At 41.4% G+C, this 18,637-nt stretch overlaps 1 protein-coding gene across 3 annotated transcripts in view; it reads right to left on the bottom strand.

Moving 5' to 3' along the window:
* Positions 1-18,637, bottom strand: part of LEPROTL1 (leptin receptor overlapping transcript like 1) — a 45,290-nt gene that overhangs the window by 15,821 nt on the left and 10,832 nt on the right. For 2 of the 3 annotated variants that reach the window (XM_025393445.1, XM_025393447.1), the window contains exon 4: positions 15,804-18,137. The exons of the other annotated variant lie outside the window; for it this stretch is intronic. In XM_025393445.1, coding sequence (XP_025249230.1) covers positions 18,021-18,137 — 117 coding nt within the window. In that variant the 3' untranslated portion in view covers positions 15,804-18,020. Of the gene's footprint in view, positions 1-15,803; positions 18,138-18,637 lie in introns of those variants that run through there. 3 annotated transcript variants of the gene reach the window in all.

Below are 18,637 nucleotides of genomic sequence, written 5' to 3'. Positions count from 1 at the left end.
TGGGTAGATAAGGAAGAGGGAAGTCAGGTACAGGAATTTCCATTCCCCAATACCTAATGAAAAGATCAAAAACTGCAAAAAAAATAACTGTGGCCCCAGTGACCCATCCCCTCTTCTGGCATTCTCATCATCCCACATTGAATCAAGGTTGGTCTGTGTGATGAATATTACATGACAGAAGTGATGGTATGTCACCTCTGAGATTAGGTTATAAGAGACAGTTGACAGTGTGAGACTACCAATCTTACCAACTTTGTGTTTTGGTAGTTTCTTCTTCACTGCACAGGTACAATGGCCTTGCTATCTTCTGGAAAAAAGAAAGAAAAAAAAAAGCATATTCCTCTCTTTGAGCCTTTGAAATTGCTGGTCCTTCTATCCAGAATGTTCTCACCCAGATCTCCAAGGAGAGAGACGCTGCTTCTTTACATCATTAATGTCTCTGTTCAAATGACAGCTTGCCAGAGAGGAACACCTTGTCTAAAATAAATCCCATTCCCATGCCATCATTCCCATCTCCTCACTCTGCTCTATTTGGTTCATTTACTTTTCATTGGTTGAAATTATGTTATTTATTGTTTGACTAAATGAATAAATTATAGGTCTGGATAGAGCTTCCTAAGCAGGAATAAGGATAGACATGGGAACCATGCAAACAAACTTCGTACTTGAAGTTTGTATGTGTGTATATGTATGTGTGTGTGAGTGAGAGAGAGAGCAAAAGAGAGAGGAATGCTAGTACGACATCAGAAAACCTGACATATTTAGGAATAAATGTAGTAAATGACTGCAAGATCTATACATGGAAAACTATGAAACACTGCTGAGAGATGTTGCAAACCTCAATAAATTGAGAGATATACCATGTTCATTGATTGAAATACTCAATATTGTTGTGGCAGATTGCATTTTCCAGAGATGGACACCATAATATATTCCTTCCCATATGCTTTTCTTACAATGTAACATTAACACTGTTCCCATTGAATGGTCTATGGTCATTCCCCTTGAACCTGGAGGGACATTTACACAACTGAGTTGACCACTAGAGTATGGCAGAAGTGATGCTTTGTGAATTCTAAGGTAGGTCATAAAATGTCCACACACTTCTGACTGGTTTTCTTGGGATGATTCACACTCTTGGAATGGATGTAAGAAAGCCACATTGCCATGGAGGGGCAGAGTTTTATATGGAGAGGAGCAGAGACCCCCGGCCTTCATACTAGCTGATCTCCCATTTAGACATCCAGCACCAGTTGCCAGCTATGTAAGTGAACCATCTTGGGAGATGATCCACCAAACCCCAGCTGACACCATGTGGAACAGACAAACTCTTACTGTTAAGTCCGGACCAAATTACAGATTTGTGAGCTGAACAAATGATTATTGGTTTAAGTCAATAGGTTCTGGGTGGTTCGTTATGCTGCAATAGATAACTGTTACAATTGTTAAGATTCATTCTCCCCAAATTGATCTATAGCTTCAGTGCAATCCCAATCAAACTCCCAGAAGTTTTTTTTGAGAGGGAGTCTTGCATTGTTGCCCATGCTGCAGTGCAGTGGCACGATCTCAGTTCACTGCAACCTCCGCCTCCTAGGTTCAAGGGATTCTCCTGCCTCAGCCTCCCGAGTAGCTGGGATTACAGGCATGCACCACCACACCTGGCTAAATTTTTTTTTTTTTTTTTTTTTTGTATTTTTAGTAGAGACGGAGTTTCACCATGGTGGCCAGGCTGATTTTGAACTTCCAACTTCAAGTGATCCACCCGTCTTGGCCTCCCAAAGTGTTGGGATTACAGGCATGAGCCACTGTGTCCGGCCCTCCCAAAAGTTTTTTAAAATAGAAATTGACAAGCTAATTCTAAAGTTTATATAACAATGCTAGACTGGGTGAAGTGGCACCCGCCCATAATCCCAGTACTTTGGGAGGCTGAGGTGGGAGGATTGCTTGAGGACAGGAGTTTGAGACCAGCCTGGTCAACATAGTGACACCTTGTCTCTACATAAAAATTTTGAGCGAATTTTTGAATATAGAGTGAAGTACGGATCCAATTTCATTCTTTTGCATGTGGATATCCAGTTATTCCAGCAGAATCATCTTGAAGAGATGATTCCTTCCACACTGAATTACCTTGACAACTAAAGTTAATTTTTTGTGTCTTTTTTGTTTGTTTGTTTGTTTTTGAGAGGGAGTCTTGCTCTGTCGCCCAGGCTGGAGTGCAATGGCATGATCTTGGCTCACTGCAACCTCTGCCTCCCGGGTTCAAGTGATTCTCCTGCCTCAGCCTCTCGAGTAGGTGAGATTACAGGCACGTGCCACCATGTACAACTAATTTTTTGTATTTTTAGTAGAGATGGGGTTTTACCATGTTGACCAGGCTGGTCTCGAACTCCTGACCTCAAGTGATTCGCTCGCTTTGGCCTCCCAAAGTGCTGGGATTACAGGGGTGAGCCACTGTGCTGGCCTAATTGTTTTTAAAGATAAAAATAAAACAAAAAAGGAATCACTGGAATGCTTGGGGGAGCAGAAGGTAAGGAGCTGTCCACCAGCTTTCCTGTTAGTCCCCACACCCCTAATCCAGAGCTCAGGAATTTCTACTGCCATCCAGAGGCCAAGAAACCACTGCCAGAATCAAATATCCTCGCATCGAGTAAAAAGCAGTGCAACGGAGTCTTGTCAGCCCCAGAAAAACTATACCAAAGCCCACATACCACTGCTGGCAGAGGAAGGATGTCTTTTGCTTTCCTTCAGGTGTCCAAGTCATTTCATGAGTTTATCTTATTAACAATATCTAGGCTGGGCATGATGGTTCACACCTGTAATCCCAGCACCTTGGGAGGCTGAGGTGGGCGGATCACTTGAGCTCAGGAGTTCAAGACCAGCCTGGCCAACATGGCGAAACCCCGTCTCTACTGAAAATACAAAAAATTAGCCGGGGGTGGTGGCGGGTGCCTGTAATCCCAGCTACTCGGGAGGCTGAGGCAGGAGAATCGCTTGAACCCAGGAGGCCAAAGTTGCAGTGAACTGAGATGGCACCACTGCACTCCAGCCTGGGCAACAGAGTGAGACTCTGTCTCAAACAAAAACGAAAACAAAAACAAAAAAACACAAAAACAATAAACAGCAAAACACCCAAAACACAATATGTAGATGAAACACAGAACCCTGGAGGTAAGGGAATCGAGAAGAATCTGTCTCAGAAACAAAATTAAACAAAGATGGTAGATTTCGTGTCATGTATTTTGTTACCAGACTTAAAAAAAATACATATATATATGTATATATGTACACATATACAAATACATACAACTTATTAAGTGACCATTTATATTTTGCCCTCTTTATATTTTACAACTAAAAGAATATCATGTAACATCTTATGCACGTGCAGTCTTATGATAGTTCTTATTCTTCTATTTTTCCCCAAATGGCTGGAGGAGATCTGGATCCATGCTGTTCTTTTATGTTTGTTATGGAGGAAGCAACTGTTAACAGATTTTCCAACTCAGAATCTGCTTCAAAGGGATGAGCTATTTGGACCCTTTTCAGAAACTTGCTTGGGGCAAAAATTATTAGTAATAATGATAATCAACTCTAATTTTATTATTTTATTTGAGGTTGTTTAATGTGCAGCATTAAAAACACACATTTATTTATTTATTTATTTATTTAGAGATGGAGTCTCACTCTGTTGCCCAGTCTGAAGTGCAGTGGCACGATCTCGGCTCACTGCAACCTCTGCCTTCCAGGTTCAAACAATTCTCCTTCCTCAGTCTCCCTAGTAGCTGGGATTACAGGCATACGCCACCACACTCTGCTGGTTTTTGTATTTTTAGTAGAGATGGCATTTTGCCATGTTGGCCAGGCTGGCTCTGAACTCCTGTCCTGAAGTGATCTGCCTGCCTCGGCCTCCCAGAGTGCTGGGATTATAGACATGAGCCACCAGGCCCGACTTAAAAGCTTTTTTATAAAAAATCGTTAAGAAATTCTCCATATTTTAACAAATATCTAGTTAATATTTTTGTATATAGCTGTTATGGGCTGAGTAGTATTCCCCTAAAATTCATATCGTAACCCCAGTACCTCAGAATGTGACTGTATTTGGAGAAAGGGCTTTAAAGATGTAATTAAAATTAAATGAGGTCATTAGCATGGACTGTCATCCAAAATGACTGGCATCCCTCTAAAATCAGACAATCGGGACACAGACACAAAATAGAAATTGACAAGTGAATTGTAAAGTTTATATAAAAAAACTAGATAGGGTGCAGTGGCAGCTCACACCTATAATCCCAACACTTCTGTGTGAGGACACAGGGAGAATGGACCATCTGCAAGCCAAGGAGGGAGACTGTAGGGAAAAGAGAGATAGGACAGTTACTGTGTCTATGCAGAAAGGGAAGACATAACAAACTCCATTTTGAACTGTACCCTGAACAATTGCTTTGCTCTGAGATGCTATTAATCTGTAACTTTGCCCCAACCTTGAGCTCACAAAAACATATTTTGTATGGAATCAAGGTTTAAGGGATCTAGGGCTGTGCAGGATGTGCCTTGTTTACAAAATGTTTACAGGCAGTATGCTTGGTAAAAGTCATCGCCATTCTCCAGTCTGGGTAAACCAGGGGCACAATGCACTGCGGAAAGCCCAGGGACCTCTGCCCTGGAAAGCTGGGTATTGTCCAAGGAGGTTTCTCCCCATGTGATCGTCTGAAATATGGCCTTATGGGATGGGAAAGACCTGACCGTCCCCCCAGCCCGACACCTGTGAAGGGTCTGTGCTGAGGAGGACTAGTGAAAGAGGAAAGCCTCTTGCAGTTGAGATAAGAGGAAGGCCTCTTCCTCCTGCCCGCCCCTGGGAACTGAATGTCTCCGTATAAAATCCTATTGTATGTTTGTTCAGTTCTGAGACAGGAGAAAAACCACCCTGTGGCGGGAGGCGAGACATGTTGGCAGCAATGCTGCTTTGTTGTTCTTTACTCCACTGAGATGTTTGGGTGGAGAGAAGCATAAATCTGGCTTACGTGCACATCCAGGCATAGTACCTTCCCCTGAACTTATTTGTGACACAGATTCCTTTGCTCGCATGTTTTCTTGCTAACCTTCTCCCCACTATCACCCTGCCTTCCTGCCGCATTCCTCTTGCTGAGATAGTGAAAATAGTAATTAATAAATACTGAGGAAACTCAGAAACCGGTGCCAGTGCAGGTCCTCCGTATGCTGAGCGCTGGTCTCCTGGGCCCACTGTTCTTTCTCTATACTTTGTCTCTGCGTCTTATTTCTTTTCTCAGTCTCTTGTCCCACCTGACAAGATATACCCACAGGTGTGGAGGGGCAGGCCACTCCTTCAGGAGATCTCAGAAAAAAACTGAACCTGCTGACACCTTACTGTTGGACTTTCAGCCTCCAACAGTGAGAAAATAAATGTCTGTTGTTTAAACTACCCAGTCTGCGGTACTTTGTTATTGCAGCCCTGGTAAATTAATACAATAACCTTCCAGCTTTTTCCACATGTACATATGTATCTGTATGTACATATATTAATATATTTATGTTTTTCTGGCCAGGCACGGTGGCTCACACCCGTAATCCCAGCACTTTGGAAGGCCAAGGCAGTTGGATCACTTGAGGTCAGGAATTCAAGACCAGCCTGGCCAACCTGGTCTCTACTAAAAATACAAAAATTAGCCAGGTGTGGTGGCCGGCACCTGTAATCCCAGCTACTTAGGAATCTGAGGCAGGAGAATCACTTGAACCCAAGAGGCAGAGGTTGCAGTGAGCCAAGATTCTGCCGCTGCTCTGCAGCCTGGAAGACAGAGCAAGACTCCATCTCAAAAAAAACAACCAACCAAAATGAAACAAACAAACAAAAAATATATATATTTTGTTTTTACAAACTATATACATATATATTTTGTTCTTACAAACTATATACATATATATTTTGTTTTCCCAAACAGTAGATTCACATTAATTTCTATTTTGTAGCCTGCTTTTTAAACTTTATGTCTATAAGCATTTTTCTACAATGTAATTTTTAATAACCACCTAATACAGTCATAGTTGATTTAATTGATCTTCTGCTAACTTTCAGATTTTTAACATTTTTTGTAGAAACAGGGTCTCACTATTTTGTCCAGGCTGGTCTGAAACTCTTGGCCTCAAGTGATCCTCCCGCCTCCAACTCCCAAAGCACTGGGATTACAGGCCTGAGCCACCACACCTGGCCTTCAGATTCTTTTGATTTTTCAATACCATAATTAGTAAAGTGATGACAATCTTCTGTCTGTGACTAATTCCCTAGGATTACAATACAGGGAGTTAGTAGGTCAAATGGTATGCATATTTTGAAGGTGTATAGGGAAAACAAACCATTTTTTTTCCTCTAGTCACACATCTCTCAATACCTCTAATCACCAAATGTATGGTTTTTTTTCTCCCCCATCCTGACCAATTCTCCAGCACCAGCTGAGTGTCCTATAATTCAGTTCATGTCTGATACTGACTACCTGGAGTTAGCATCAGATCCCACAGGGTGAGGGCCCAGTCCCAAAAGATTGTCCCTCCCTTCAGATGCAATCACAAGTAGCAGGTCCCCAGAAAACCCACAATGTCTGTCTGACTTGGCTACAAATCAGAGGTTCTCACAACCCCCTTCTTGGATTTGACCATTTGCTAGAGCAGCTCACAGAACACAGGAAAGTGCTTTACTTTATTACCTGTTTACCCTAAGGGATACAACTCAGGAACAGAAGGTCATTTACCATGTAAGGCAGGGGTCCCCAACCCCCAAGCCCCACAACCCCCAGGCCAGAGGCCAGTATCAGTCTGTGGCCTGTTAGGAACCGGGCAGCAGAGCAGGAGGTAAGCAGCTGATGAGTGAGCATTACTACCTGAGCTCCACCTCCTGTTAGGTTAGTGGTGGCATCAGACTCTCACAGGATCACAAGCTCTATTGTGAATTGCACGTGCAAGGGATCTAGAGATCTATGAGAATCTAATGCCTGATGATCTGAGGTGGAACAGTTTCATCCCCAAACCATCCCCCGCCTCCCTGTCCATGGAAAAACTGTCTTCCACAAAACCAGTCCCCGATGCCAAAAAGATTGGGGACTGCTGACCTAAGAGACCTCAAAGATGTTAGGAGCTGTGTGCCAGGAAATGAGGGTAGCAACCAAATTTTTTTTTTTTTTTTTTTTTTTTTAAGACAGGGTCTCACTCTTGTCACCCAGGCTGGAACACAGTGGCATGATCATGGCTCACTGCAGCCTCTACCTCAAGGCTTAGGTGATTCTGCCACCTCAGCTTCCTAGGTAGCTGGGACCACAGGCATGTGCCACCATACCTGGCTAATTTTTTGTATTTATGTAGAGATAGGGTTTTGCCATGTTTCCCAGGCTGGTCTCAAACTCCTGGGCTCAAGCAATCTGCCTGGCTTGGCCTCCCAATATATTTCTTATTATATCATAACATTATAGAAGGCTTTTAATATTTACTACCAAATTACATTTTAGAAGGTTCAGACCAACTACTTACACTCCCACCTAAAATGTATGAGAGTGATCATTTTCATATGTACTACCTGGGTATTATAATTTCTTTCTTTTTTTTTTTTTTTTGAGACGGAGTCTTGCTCTGTCGCCCAGGCTGGAGTGCAGTGGCCGGATCTCAGCTCACTGCAAGCTCCGCCTCCCGGGTTCACGCCATTCTCCTGCCTCAGCCTCCCGAGTAGCTGGGACTACAGGCGTCCGCCACATCGCCCGGCTAGTTTTTTGTTATTTTTTAGTAGAGACGGGATTTCACCATGTTAGCCAGGATGGTCTCGATCTCCTGACCTCATGATCCACCCGTCTCGGCCTCCCAAAGTGCTGGGATTACAGCCTTGAGCCACCGCGCCCGGCCTTATAATTTCTTAGAAACACTGGGTGTTATAATTTTTACAGATCTTTGCCAAATTTGTAGGTAATATAAAGTATGATATTGATATTTAAATTTCATTTATTTGATTACTAATGAGAATAATGCCCCTTCCCACACTCTCTATTTGCCACTTATGGGTTTTTATTTAGAAATTGCCTGTTTATATATTTTGCTATTTCTCTCTTGGGCCTTTTATCTTTTCCTTATTTATTTGTGAGGTTTTAAAGCATTCTCCTAAGCCTGGGCATCATGGTGAAACCCCGTCTCTACAAAAAAAAAAAAAAAATTAGCCAGGCATGGTGGTGCGTGCCTGTAGTCCCAGCTACTAGGGAGGCTGAGGTAGGAGGATCCCGTAAGCCCAGGGAGATCAAGGGTGCAGGATTAGATGAAGGTATGCATTTTTGGTAAGAATATTATGGAAATGGTGTGCTTTTCAGTACATCATATCTGGGGGTACATGATATAGATTTTTTTTTTTTAATTTTAAGATGGGGTCTGGCTCTGCCACCCAGGCTGGAGTGCAGTGGTGAAATCTTGGCTCACTGCAATCTCTGCCTCCTGGGCTTCAGCGATCCTCCCACCTCAGCCTCTGGAGTAGCTGGGACCACAAGCCCGCAGCACCACATTTGGCTACTTTTTGTATTTTTACAGAGATGAGGCTTATCATATTGCCTAGGCTGATCTTGAACTCCTGCTCTCCAGGGATCCACCTGCCTCTGCCTCCGAAAGTGCTGGGAATACAGGCGTGAGCCACCACTCCTGGGCCACACAGTATTTACATCAGAAAAAAGTCAAGTACTGTACATGAGTTTCAGGAGCAGGAGAGAAATAAGGGAAGAGTTGTATAAAGACGGGTGATCGACAGTCTTGCTGGCATTCACTTTCCCTCATGTCTTGAGATCAGCCGTGGCTGTGTGACTTGCTCCGGCAATGAAAGGGGAGTAGAGGAGGAGCGTGTGACCTCCAGGTAGGAGATCTAACAGCCACCATCGAGGCCTCCATGCTTGTTCCCCAGTCTGCCAGAAGACGGACAGTGCTACTGATAGCCCAGATTCCTGAGACAATACTCCAGTAAAGTCACAGCCAATCTGTGACGTAGTGAGAAATAAACCTTTGTTGTTAGCCCTGAGATTTGGGAGTCGTTCGCTGCTGCAGCATAATTGAGCCCATTTGGACTCCATCAGAGAGTTTTCCAACTCGAATAAATGTCCACAATGGGCCATGCAGGGTTCTAGGTGGGTATCCAAAATGTCATGTAAGCTGGGCACAGTGGCTCACGTCTGCAATCCCAACACTTTGGAAGGCTGAGGCAGGCAGATCACTTGAGGTCAGGAGTTCAAGACCAGCCTGACCAACATGGTAAAACTCTGTCTCTACTAAAAATACAAAAATGAGTTGGGTGTGGTGGCGGGTGCCTGTAATCCCAGCTACTTGGGAGGCTGAGGCAGGAGAATTGCTTATGCCGGGGAGGCAGAGGTCGCAGTGAGCCAAGATCACACCACTGTATTCCAGCCTGGGTGACAGAGCCAGACTCCATCTCAAAAAAACAAAACAAAACAAAAAATGTCATGTAAGATATGTCATTCCGAGCATAACTTTTCCCTACCTTCCTATCCAAGCAGATGGCAGGTTCTGGGTTCATTGTCTCAGGACGAGTGTTAAAGGAAGGAGAATACATTGGTGAATAAGGTTTATCCGTATTAAGATTATACTATGTGTCTTTGAATCAAATTCATCTTTGTGATAAAACAAAGAGCCTCTGGGGAAAACCAAAATGAAGTGTTTTCCCTAGGGTTCAGTCCTTGGGCAGCCTAATTGAATTTGGGTGCAAAAAATGTAAAATATTCTCTAACCCTCATCAGCCTGACTTTGTACAACAGTTGTTAGGGTCTTCCTAGGCCGGTGGGTGGCTCCAATACTTAAAACTGTAAAAACGGAGCTTTGGTGCGTTCTCTTGTTTCCTCAGTGGTGAGTTCTCCGAATTTGTTTTCTTCCTGCGCTGTTGAGTGATCCTCTTTGCACGGAGACCCCCTGGCTGGACGGCCAGACGTGCCTGCTTGTGGGTCTCACTAAAGGGAGAGGCACAGGATTTTCCCAGCATTAGGGATGAAAACGAGGTGCTGCTGAGCAGACGGCCGGATGGCTGCTCTTCCAGACTTGGTATTCTTATCCTCGCTACTGCAGGAAACGTGTTCTCTCTGGCCCAGAATGGAGGGTGAGACGGAGACGCATGTGTACATGGAGCTAGGCAGGTATCTGCCGGCTTGGCTGCTCCCCTGTGGCCCCCCAAGTCCTCTCCTTGCAAGTTGCCTCAATAAGTCCCCTCCTGCTCCTGGATTCCACCACTTGTAGCGATGACAGGCTCTTTGGCAGAGCTCCCACCTTTTATGGTAGTATTTTTCCACGCTTGCTAGCAGCATTTTAGGCTGCAGTTTCCCTCTTCAATATGATCCCGTATGTTTTCGTTTTCTCAGAAATGTCTTAGTTTCAGATCCACCAAGGCTTCCCTTTCTTGTTTTAACTTTGCCAATGTATTTTTCTGTTCTTTTTTGTTTTGTATTGTTTTGAGACAGCCTTGCTCTGCTGTGCAGGCTGGAGTGCAGTGGTGCAATCTCGGCTTACTGCAACCTCTGCCTACCAGGTTCAAGAGATTCTCCTGCCTCAGCTTCCGGAGTAGCTGGGATTACAGGCATGAGCCACCACACCTGGCTTTTTTTTTTTTTTTTTGTAGAGAGGGGGTTTCACCATGTTGGCGGGGCTGGTCTCAAACTTCTGACGTCAAGTGATCCACCCGCCTCAGCCTCTCAAAGTTCTGGGATTACAGGTGTGAGCCACCATGCCTGGCCTATGTCTCTGCTACACACACACACACACACACACACACACACACACAAGTGTATCATTTCTAAGATTTGGTGCAGGAGTAGGGATAGGGAGGATCACATGCTTAGTCCACTAGATCATTAAAATGTGTTTTTAAAGAGTTTGTCCACTTAGAAGAGGAAACTGCTTAGCAATACAGGTAATTGGTAAGAAACAGTGAAAGTAACGGCTAACATCTATCATTCACTCCCTATCTACGTGAGCTCGCTGCGGGTTACATTTAAATCTCACCACCACTTTATGAGGTGGATACTATTAGTATATTCACTTTACACATGTGGAAATGGGACACAGGTTAAATAACTCGGCTAAGGTTACACCGCTAGTATCAAGAAGAGCTAGAAGTTGGGTGGTCTGCCTCCAGAACCTGGTGTGTAGCCCTTATGCTGTGATGTGTGCTACAAAACGTAAACCCTCCAGGAATTTAAAAAATGGTTACAAAGGCCGGGCATGGTGGTTTACGCCTGTAATCCCAGCACTTTGGGAGGCTAAGGTGGGTAGATCACCTGAGGTCAGGAGTTTGAGACCAGCCTGTCCAATATGGTTAAACCCTGTCTCTACCAAAAATACAAAAAAAAAAAAAAAAAAAATTAGCTAGGCGTGGTGGCGCATGCCTGTGATCCAGCTATTTGGGAAGCTGAGGCAGGAGAATCGAACCCAGGAGGTAGAGGTTGCAGTGAGCCGAGATCGTACCAGTGCACTCCAGCCTGGGCGACAGAGCAAGACTCCATCTCAAGAAAAGAAAAGAAAAGAAAAGAAAAGAAAAGAAAAGAAAAAAAAGAAAAGAAAACGGTTACAAAGTTAGCGTCCCAACTCTGAATAGTGTTTTGTTTGGCAAGGGTCTGAAACAAGGCAAATCGTGGCATGTCTAAATAACGGGTGGATAGGATGAACCAGTTTGGATCTGTGGTCCAGAACCTTGGTTTTTATTTTCAATCTCTCCCCTCACTACGCCTTTACTCCTACCCAGGTGATACGGATGAGCAAAAACTTGGTAGTCATCACTGACTACACTCTCTCTTCCACACAACTCATCAGCAAACCTTTTATTTCTTTAACATATAGCCTGAATCTCACCACTTTTTATATCTCCATGGTATCTGGGGTCTCGAGATCAGGGTGTCAGAATCAAAAAGCTGTCCCCAATTGCCTCTGAAACCCCAGGACGCTGAAGAACCCCAGACTGCTGCTCCAGAGGAACTCTCACATCCCTATGACCCTGCTGGCTGACACAGGACCCGCCAGAGAAAACGGCCCCCCACCCAGCCTCTGCCTCTCAGATCTTTCCCTTCCGTGAACTCCACACTTCTCTCTCGGCTTGGAGAGGAATCAGCTTCCTTTGATATATTTCTGTCTCTCTTATCTCATTAGATTACCACTTCAGAGACGGACTGTGCTCCAAGATTTTCCTCTTTCCAGTAGTACCTGGAATGCTGTCATGTGGCATGTAACTGCCACTGGCAACAGGGTAGTTTTCTAGAGGAAAAGCTGAAACCAAACGTGGAATTTCAGCGTAAGTATCTCATGACATACCTGAAGCGAAATACAGAGATGTGAACACCAAGTTGTTTCTACCTAATTCATTGGACATTTCTTAGCATCTGGGTTTTTAAATGTATGTATTTTTGAAATCACTGTTTTAATCACTGTTTTGATTTAGTTGATAATTTAATACATTAAATTATTTAATTTAAATCACTAGGCCATTTACATGAGTAAATGACAAACATCATTTCTGGTATGAAGTAGAGCTCGAAACCACCTTCTTTTTCTTTTAATTCTCAGGTACTAACACCTTTGTCTTCACTGCTACACTCAGTTAATGTTTAGAGCCAATTCTTGCTTATGTTTTGGAAGTTGATGATTTAGACCCTGACAAAAATAAATCCATCTATACTTGGTTTAATCCTAGAAAGTTGTTTCAGTTGTAAACCCTTTTAGAAACAATCCTCAAATAGCTGACATAAGTAAACCTAGCTTTCAGGAAAACATCTGTCCTATTTTGGGGAGGTTCCCAAATCTACACAAGTTCATTTACTTTTATGTCATAGTTGTATTTACATATTATACAATAAACTGATCTACCAAGAGAAAAAGATACTTTCGATATTAAATGCCAGACACACTATATATCAAGATAATTAATAAATACTAATGCTCTTAACTAACAGACATGGAAATACTCAGGTTTAGTCTTTAGTATTTTATTCTATTTGCTGGTTTCTATGGTTGTAAACTGCCACCACACTTCCCTTTCATAGTATTAGATGTTCTATTTGTTTTTTTCTTTTTTTTTTTTGAGACAGAGTCTCTCTCTGCCACTCAGGCTGGAGTGCAGTGGCACGATCTTGGCTCACTACAACCTCTGCCTCATAGGTTCAGGCGATTTTCCTGCCTCAGCCTCTCAAGTAGCTGGGACTACAGGCACCACCACCACAGCAGACTTAATTTTTTTATTTTTAGAAGAGATGGGGTTTCACTATGTTGGCCAGGATGGTCTCAAAGGTCTGACCTCAAGTGATCCACCCACCTCAGCTTCCCAAAATGCTGCGATTACAAGTGTGAGCCACTGCGCCCAGCCTCTACTGTCTTTTGAAGTAAAAAAAAAATTCTGATTCTGCCCCCACTACAAACACACACACACACACACACACACACACACACACACACACACACGGAGTACTGCCTCTAAATACAAAACTCCCCAGAATTACAGTTGAAAGATAAATGCTTTATGGTCATAATCTCTCACTCATAGAAACAGGTTTGGATTTTCTCTGTTCCCACCACTCTCTGCTGGAATTTACAAGCTTAACAGTAAATATTTGAATCGCTGTGACTAACCATGTGTATGGGCATAAGCCACATAAATCACAGATGAATTCAAATAATCTTCAAGAGACTGGAAGCAAACCATACAGTCTAAAGTTTCTTCTAAAAATAATCTGTAAATCTGTCTTCATCCCTAAACTTTTAGTAACTCAACACAAAGGGTGAAGTGAGATATAAGACCCCAGAAATCAGATAAAGGTCTATGAGTATCTTGAGCTCAGAATAAGCCCTACATTAAAGCGTAGTAAACTTAATTATAAGGCTTCTTCCGCTGCACAGCACGGGAACACCTCCCTTACGTGGTGCTCCTTTTGCAATCTCAGATTATCTAGTATACAGTTAAAAATTAATTTTGTTTTCTTAAAAAAGCCTTTCAAGAGGAAGAATACCTATCACAAAGCATTTCATTTGTGCAAGAGGTAGGAGGCACCCTAATTAAGTTCACTGACGTTGTACTGTGTACAGAAATGTTACATAATTGATTTAATAAGCTTGATTGCCTTATTTTTTTCCTTGACCACTTTCCACTCTTCCTAATATACTGTAAATCAGCAACTTGGAAACAAAATAAGTTAAGGGGTGCTAGAAACAAATACTCAGTTGTACGAAAAGGATCAAAAACACAATTTCAGAAAACTACAGGTCTGCAGCCACTTACGATGGGGGGGGACATAGTTTATGATGACAGTCCTAAATTACCAAGGCAAAATTAAAATGGTTTAATATATTCTAAGAAAGCACAAGTGTAGGATCCACTTAATACGTTCAAACGATTACAGTAAAACAAACATTAGTTCTTAGTAAGTTAAGCTTCATTGATCTGAAATATTTACCTAGAGGATATGTTTTCTTCCTTGGGAATGCCATAAAATGAACAGACCTGTAATAAAATCAGAGCTCCTAATCTTCACTGAAAGAAAGGGCAATACAAGATTATAGGGAAGAAATACGAATTTCAATTTCCCACCAATCGTATACATCATAAAGCCTCCTGGAACCTAAAACACACATATCACTTAACAATAATGTGTTGCTTGTTAACTTTGGTGCATTGATTAAAAGTTATCTGAAACTTAAGAATCTAGTCACATTCAATATAAATATCCTAGACTTTAGAAATCTGGATTATTTTGGCTAAGTGTGGTGGCTCATGCCTGTAATCCCAGCACTTTTTTCGGGGAGGTAGTGGTGGTGGGGGGCGGTGGTGGTTATCACTTGAGGCCAGGAGTTTGAGACCAGTGTGGCTAACATGGCAAAACCCCGTCTCTACAAAAAATACGAAAGTTAGCCCGGCGTGGTGGTGCATGCCGATAATCCCAGCTACTCAGGAGGCTGAGGGGCAGGGGGATCACTTGAGGCCAGGAGTTTGAGACCAGTGTGGCCAACATGGCAAAACCCTGTTTATACAAGAAATACAAAAATTAACCAGGTATGGTGACCCACGCATGTAATCCCAGCTACTTAGGAGGCTGAAGCACGAGAATCACTTGAACCTAGGAGGCAGAAGTTGCAGTGAGCAGAGATTATACCACTGGACTACAGCCTAGGCACAAAGCAAATCTCAAAAAAAAAAACAAACCAAAAAACTGGATTACTTTGACAATGACCCCAAAATCATATTAGAGCAGAGATTTAGTGTCCATGGCCTAACTTTTTAAAGTATATGATGAGATTATAATTAGGACAATTTGGGACATGATTAATGTTTGAAAAAAGAGAACAGTACTTTTCTCTCTTCATAGTGTACCAAAAAGAAACATTTTTTGTTTAAAATGTTCACAAAAAGTAACATGCTATAATAATGAGTGGTAATAAAATACATAGTAAGTAGTCATAAAAATGTTCTGAAAATTTAAGAACAGGTAGGACTTTGCCTTTAGATCAGTAGTAGTCTTAAATGTCAACAAAACCTTCTATGACTGTTTTTGTAAAAGATTTTATAAAAATTCTACTTCTCAGATTACCAATCCTTTTACTATAGCTCAAAATCACAGGGCTGCATGGTAATATCTGTTACTATGGTTTCCATTTTATTTTGGAATGGAAACTTCTGCAAGTCTAACATTACACCAGTGTCATCTTGCTTTATATCACATTATTAAAATGGTTAATGCACTTTACAACGAAAGTGTGCAATATATTTTCATTTCAAAAACACCCACAAACTAAAATAGGTATTTAAAATCTTTATTGTTTCATCATCAAAAGTTTTCATTCCATAGAAGAATGGTAATGCTGTATCAGTGCATATTCTATGGAAAATTCGTATCTCAAGTAACTAGCCTAGAAATCAGAGACAGCACTATGTCAAGCTAGTGTACAAGGTCAAAGACACAATGCTGCCAATGCAATTAGTATATAGAAAGAATATGCAGCTGTTAGAAAAAGAGTCTATGGCCAAGTGGATAAAACAGTAGCAGTGCACTGCACTGACATCTAGAACAGAAAATGGGGAAGGACTAGAGAATGCACTTCCTGCAAAAAAAGTCCAGTAGATCACAGGCACAAAGAGTTCCCAACTGTCTCACCAGCTGTCTAATTCATGTGTACCTGCACCTTCCTCTTCAAGTCTGAACATTATAATACCACAAGCCACTTTCAGCCTCAAGTGTGAAGGCTCCAGCCACATGCCAATATTTCATCCTGATATTTCATCCTGCTTCCCGTCATCTGATATCTAAAAGTCATGGCTTAAGTTAGGCAATAACACCTGTGGCTTTAGGCATCTTTAGTAAAAAAGGTGAACAAACCCCAAATTTATTCCCATTTTCTTGAGAAATAAACTTTATAAAACAACAAAAGATAGCTGTCATGATTACTGAGTTTTGGCTGATGGCGAAATAATTTTTATGTAAGTATACTGAATAAACATACAAACAAATATTCTTAACAAAATACTGTTAGACCAACTTGAATGTTTTTATAACCCACTCCCGAAAAAAGTCCTGATAATTGTTAGATGTAAACGACCACTATAAATTGATCATGCCTAGTTACTGGGAATTTTTTGGTCACGTATGTTTCTGAAGCTGCTATATAGCTGGACTTGGCTACTTTGCATTAACTCACACAACAAATGCCTTTTTTAAGGAAACAGCAGATCTATCATGATGAAATCAAAATCAAAACAGTTCAGAGGTATACAGGAGACTTGTCTTAAATACTTTTAAATTACATATGATATAACCTTAGAGAATAAGAACTACCATTACCATGGTCTAAATCTTAAACTGTTAATGCATGAATTATCTGTAAGACTAACAAGTTACTTGTTAATCATGGCAAGGCCTTGTCGGGGAGGGGGCATTCTGAATGTACAGCATAGCAATTATTTTCCAGGTAAGTAAACACTTCTAAGTGTTATTAAACTATATTTGAAAAGTTATTTTATGTAATATATACAACATACAAAATAAGTCAAGAGGAGGAAGCAGAGGAAGGTTTTCTGGCATATATGATGCAAACATACAACTGTCCCTCATCAGTAGTGGTTCTATGTATGTCCATTTTAACAGGGTAAAACATGAAAGGTTGATAGGAGATCACAAAATTCACTTACAAATAGAAACAGGATTCAAAAACTGGAATTTCAGTGTCATTTCTTCCCATATTGCAACTCACTCTAACGATAATAAACATAAATAAAAACCTTATCTCAAAAATGTTTTTTACACCCTTACCTTAAAGTTTAACATAAATTCTTCTAACAATTGAGAAGAAAAGTACTCCTCTGTAGCAATTCCATAAAATAATTTTCAATTCACAAAACACCTGTCATTAGTAAAACCAGCAACCCTTATGGAGGGCATGGGCATTAACACTTGGCCCCTCTGAGGTATAAATGCAGCTATATTTGCACTGAGTATATAGTCTATAAGGTATGCCAACCATCTGCATGTTTGCATAACATTGGGAGTGATGTCATCCTGACTGATTGAAAACTTATTTTTACAATTTTTTGTAATAATGGAGACTAAATAATTTTAAGAGAAAAGATGTACTTGCCCAGTAATAGAGCCGGCAGAATTCTGAATTCCTAACCAATGTAAATGATTACATTAAAAAAGTGTTTAACATTGCATATTGATTCCAAAAAAATCAACCAAACAGGAAAAACACATAAATATTTAAATTCAGCAGGACGCCACAAAAAGCATACTATAGATAAGTGTGAAATCAGTCAGGCTTTTCCAAAAGAGAAAATCCTTTTAATCCTTCAGCAAGTCTCTGTGAAAATAGTACGCTTACAATAAAAGTGAGAAGGGAGCACCTAAAATACCCCCAACAGGCTTGCTATATCATTCAGCATTAACTGCCCCGTCTCCTGTGTGCATGAATGGCCAACGAATGACAGGAAGTCCATTTGACAATAGTTCAGTAATTTCTTTTCACCACTGCTGCCAGCTGAAGTCGTCGTTGCTTCCAAAGACCAAGAAAAAGCCTAGTATAGTTGCAAAGATGACTGTGTTTCCTGTGAGAACAAGTGCACAAGCTCCCCACTCAATCTATGGAAATAAGATACACTCAGTTAACAGGCATGAAAAACAAAAGGAAAATGAAAAAAAAAAAAGGCTCCAGTTGTGTCCTAATTATGATCTAAAAGAAACATGGCTTGTAACAGTAATTGTTACAGTGCTGAACACATACTTAGTGGTACTTTTATACTACTGTTTTCATTTACCATTGGTTCCTTTAAAAAGAAAGTCATGAAATGACCATTCAAAAACAAGCTTGACTTCTGGGCTAAGATGAAGCAGCATAAAATTCTACAGGTTTCTGTTTATAAAGGAATATGCTTACTCTTCCTTAATCTAAAGATCTGTCTAGAGTAGATTAAATTTTAGCATATCACAGATGGAAACATACCCGTGTACATTCTTTTGAAGGGGTGGGAAAACAATTGCCTTCTCCATATGGCTGTCTTCTCTACCTCCCCAGAGATGAAGGCGCCAAGTGTGGATCAGTGAGTTTGGGAGGAAGAACTGAGTACCCATAGCCAGCCCCT

Source organism: Theropithecus gelada, chromosome 8, assembly GCF_003255815.1.
Source record: "Theropithecus gelada isolate Dixy chromosome 8, Tgel_1.0, whole genome shotgun sequence".
NCBI lineage: Eukaryota > Metazoa > Chordata > Mammalia > Primates > Cercopithecidae > Theropithecus > Theropithecus gelada.
Note: the sequence above shows the minus strand (reverse complement) of the source record. Positions and strands in the feature narration are given on the sequence as shown.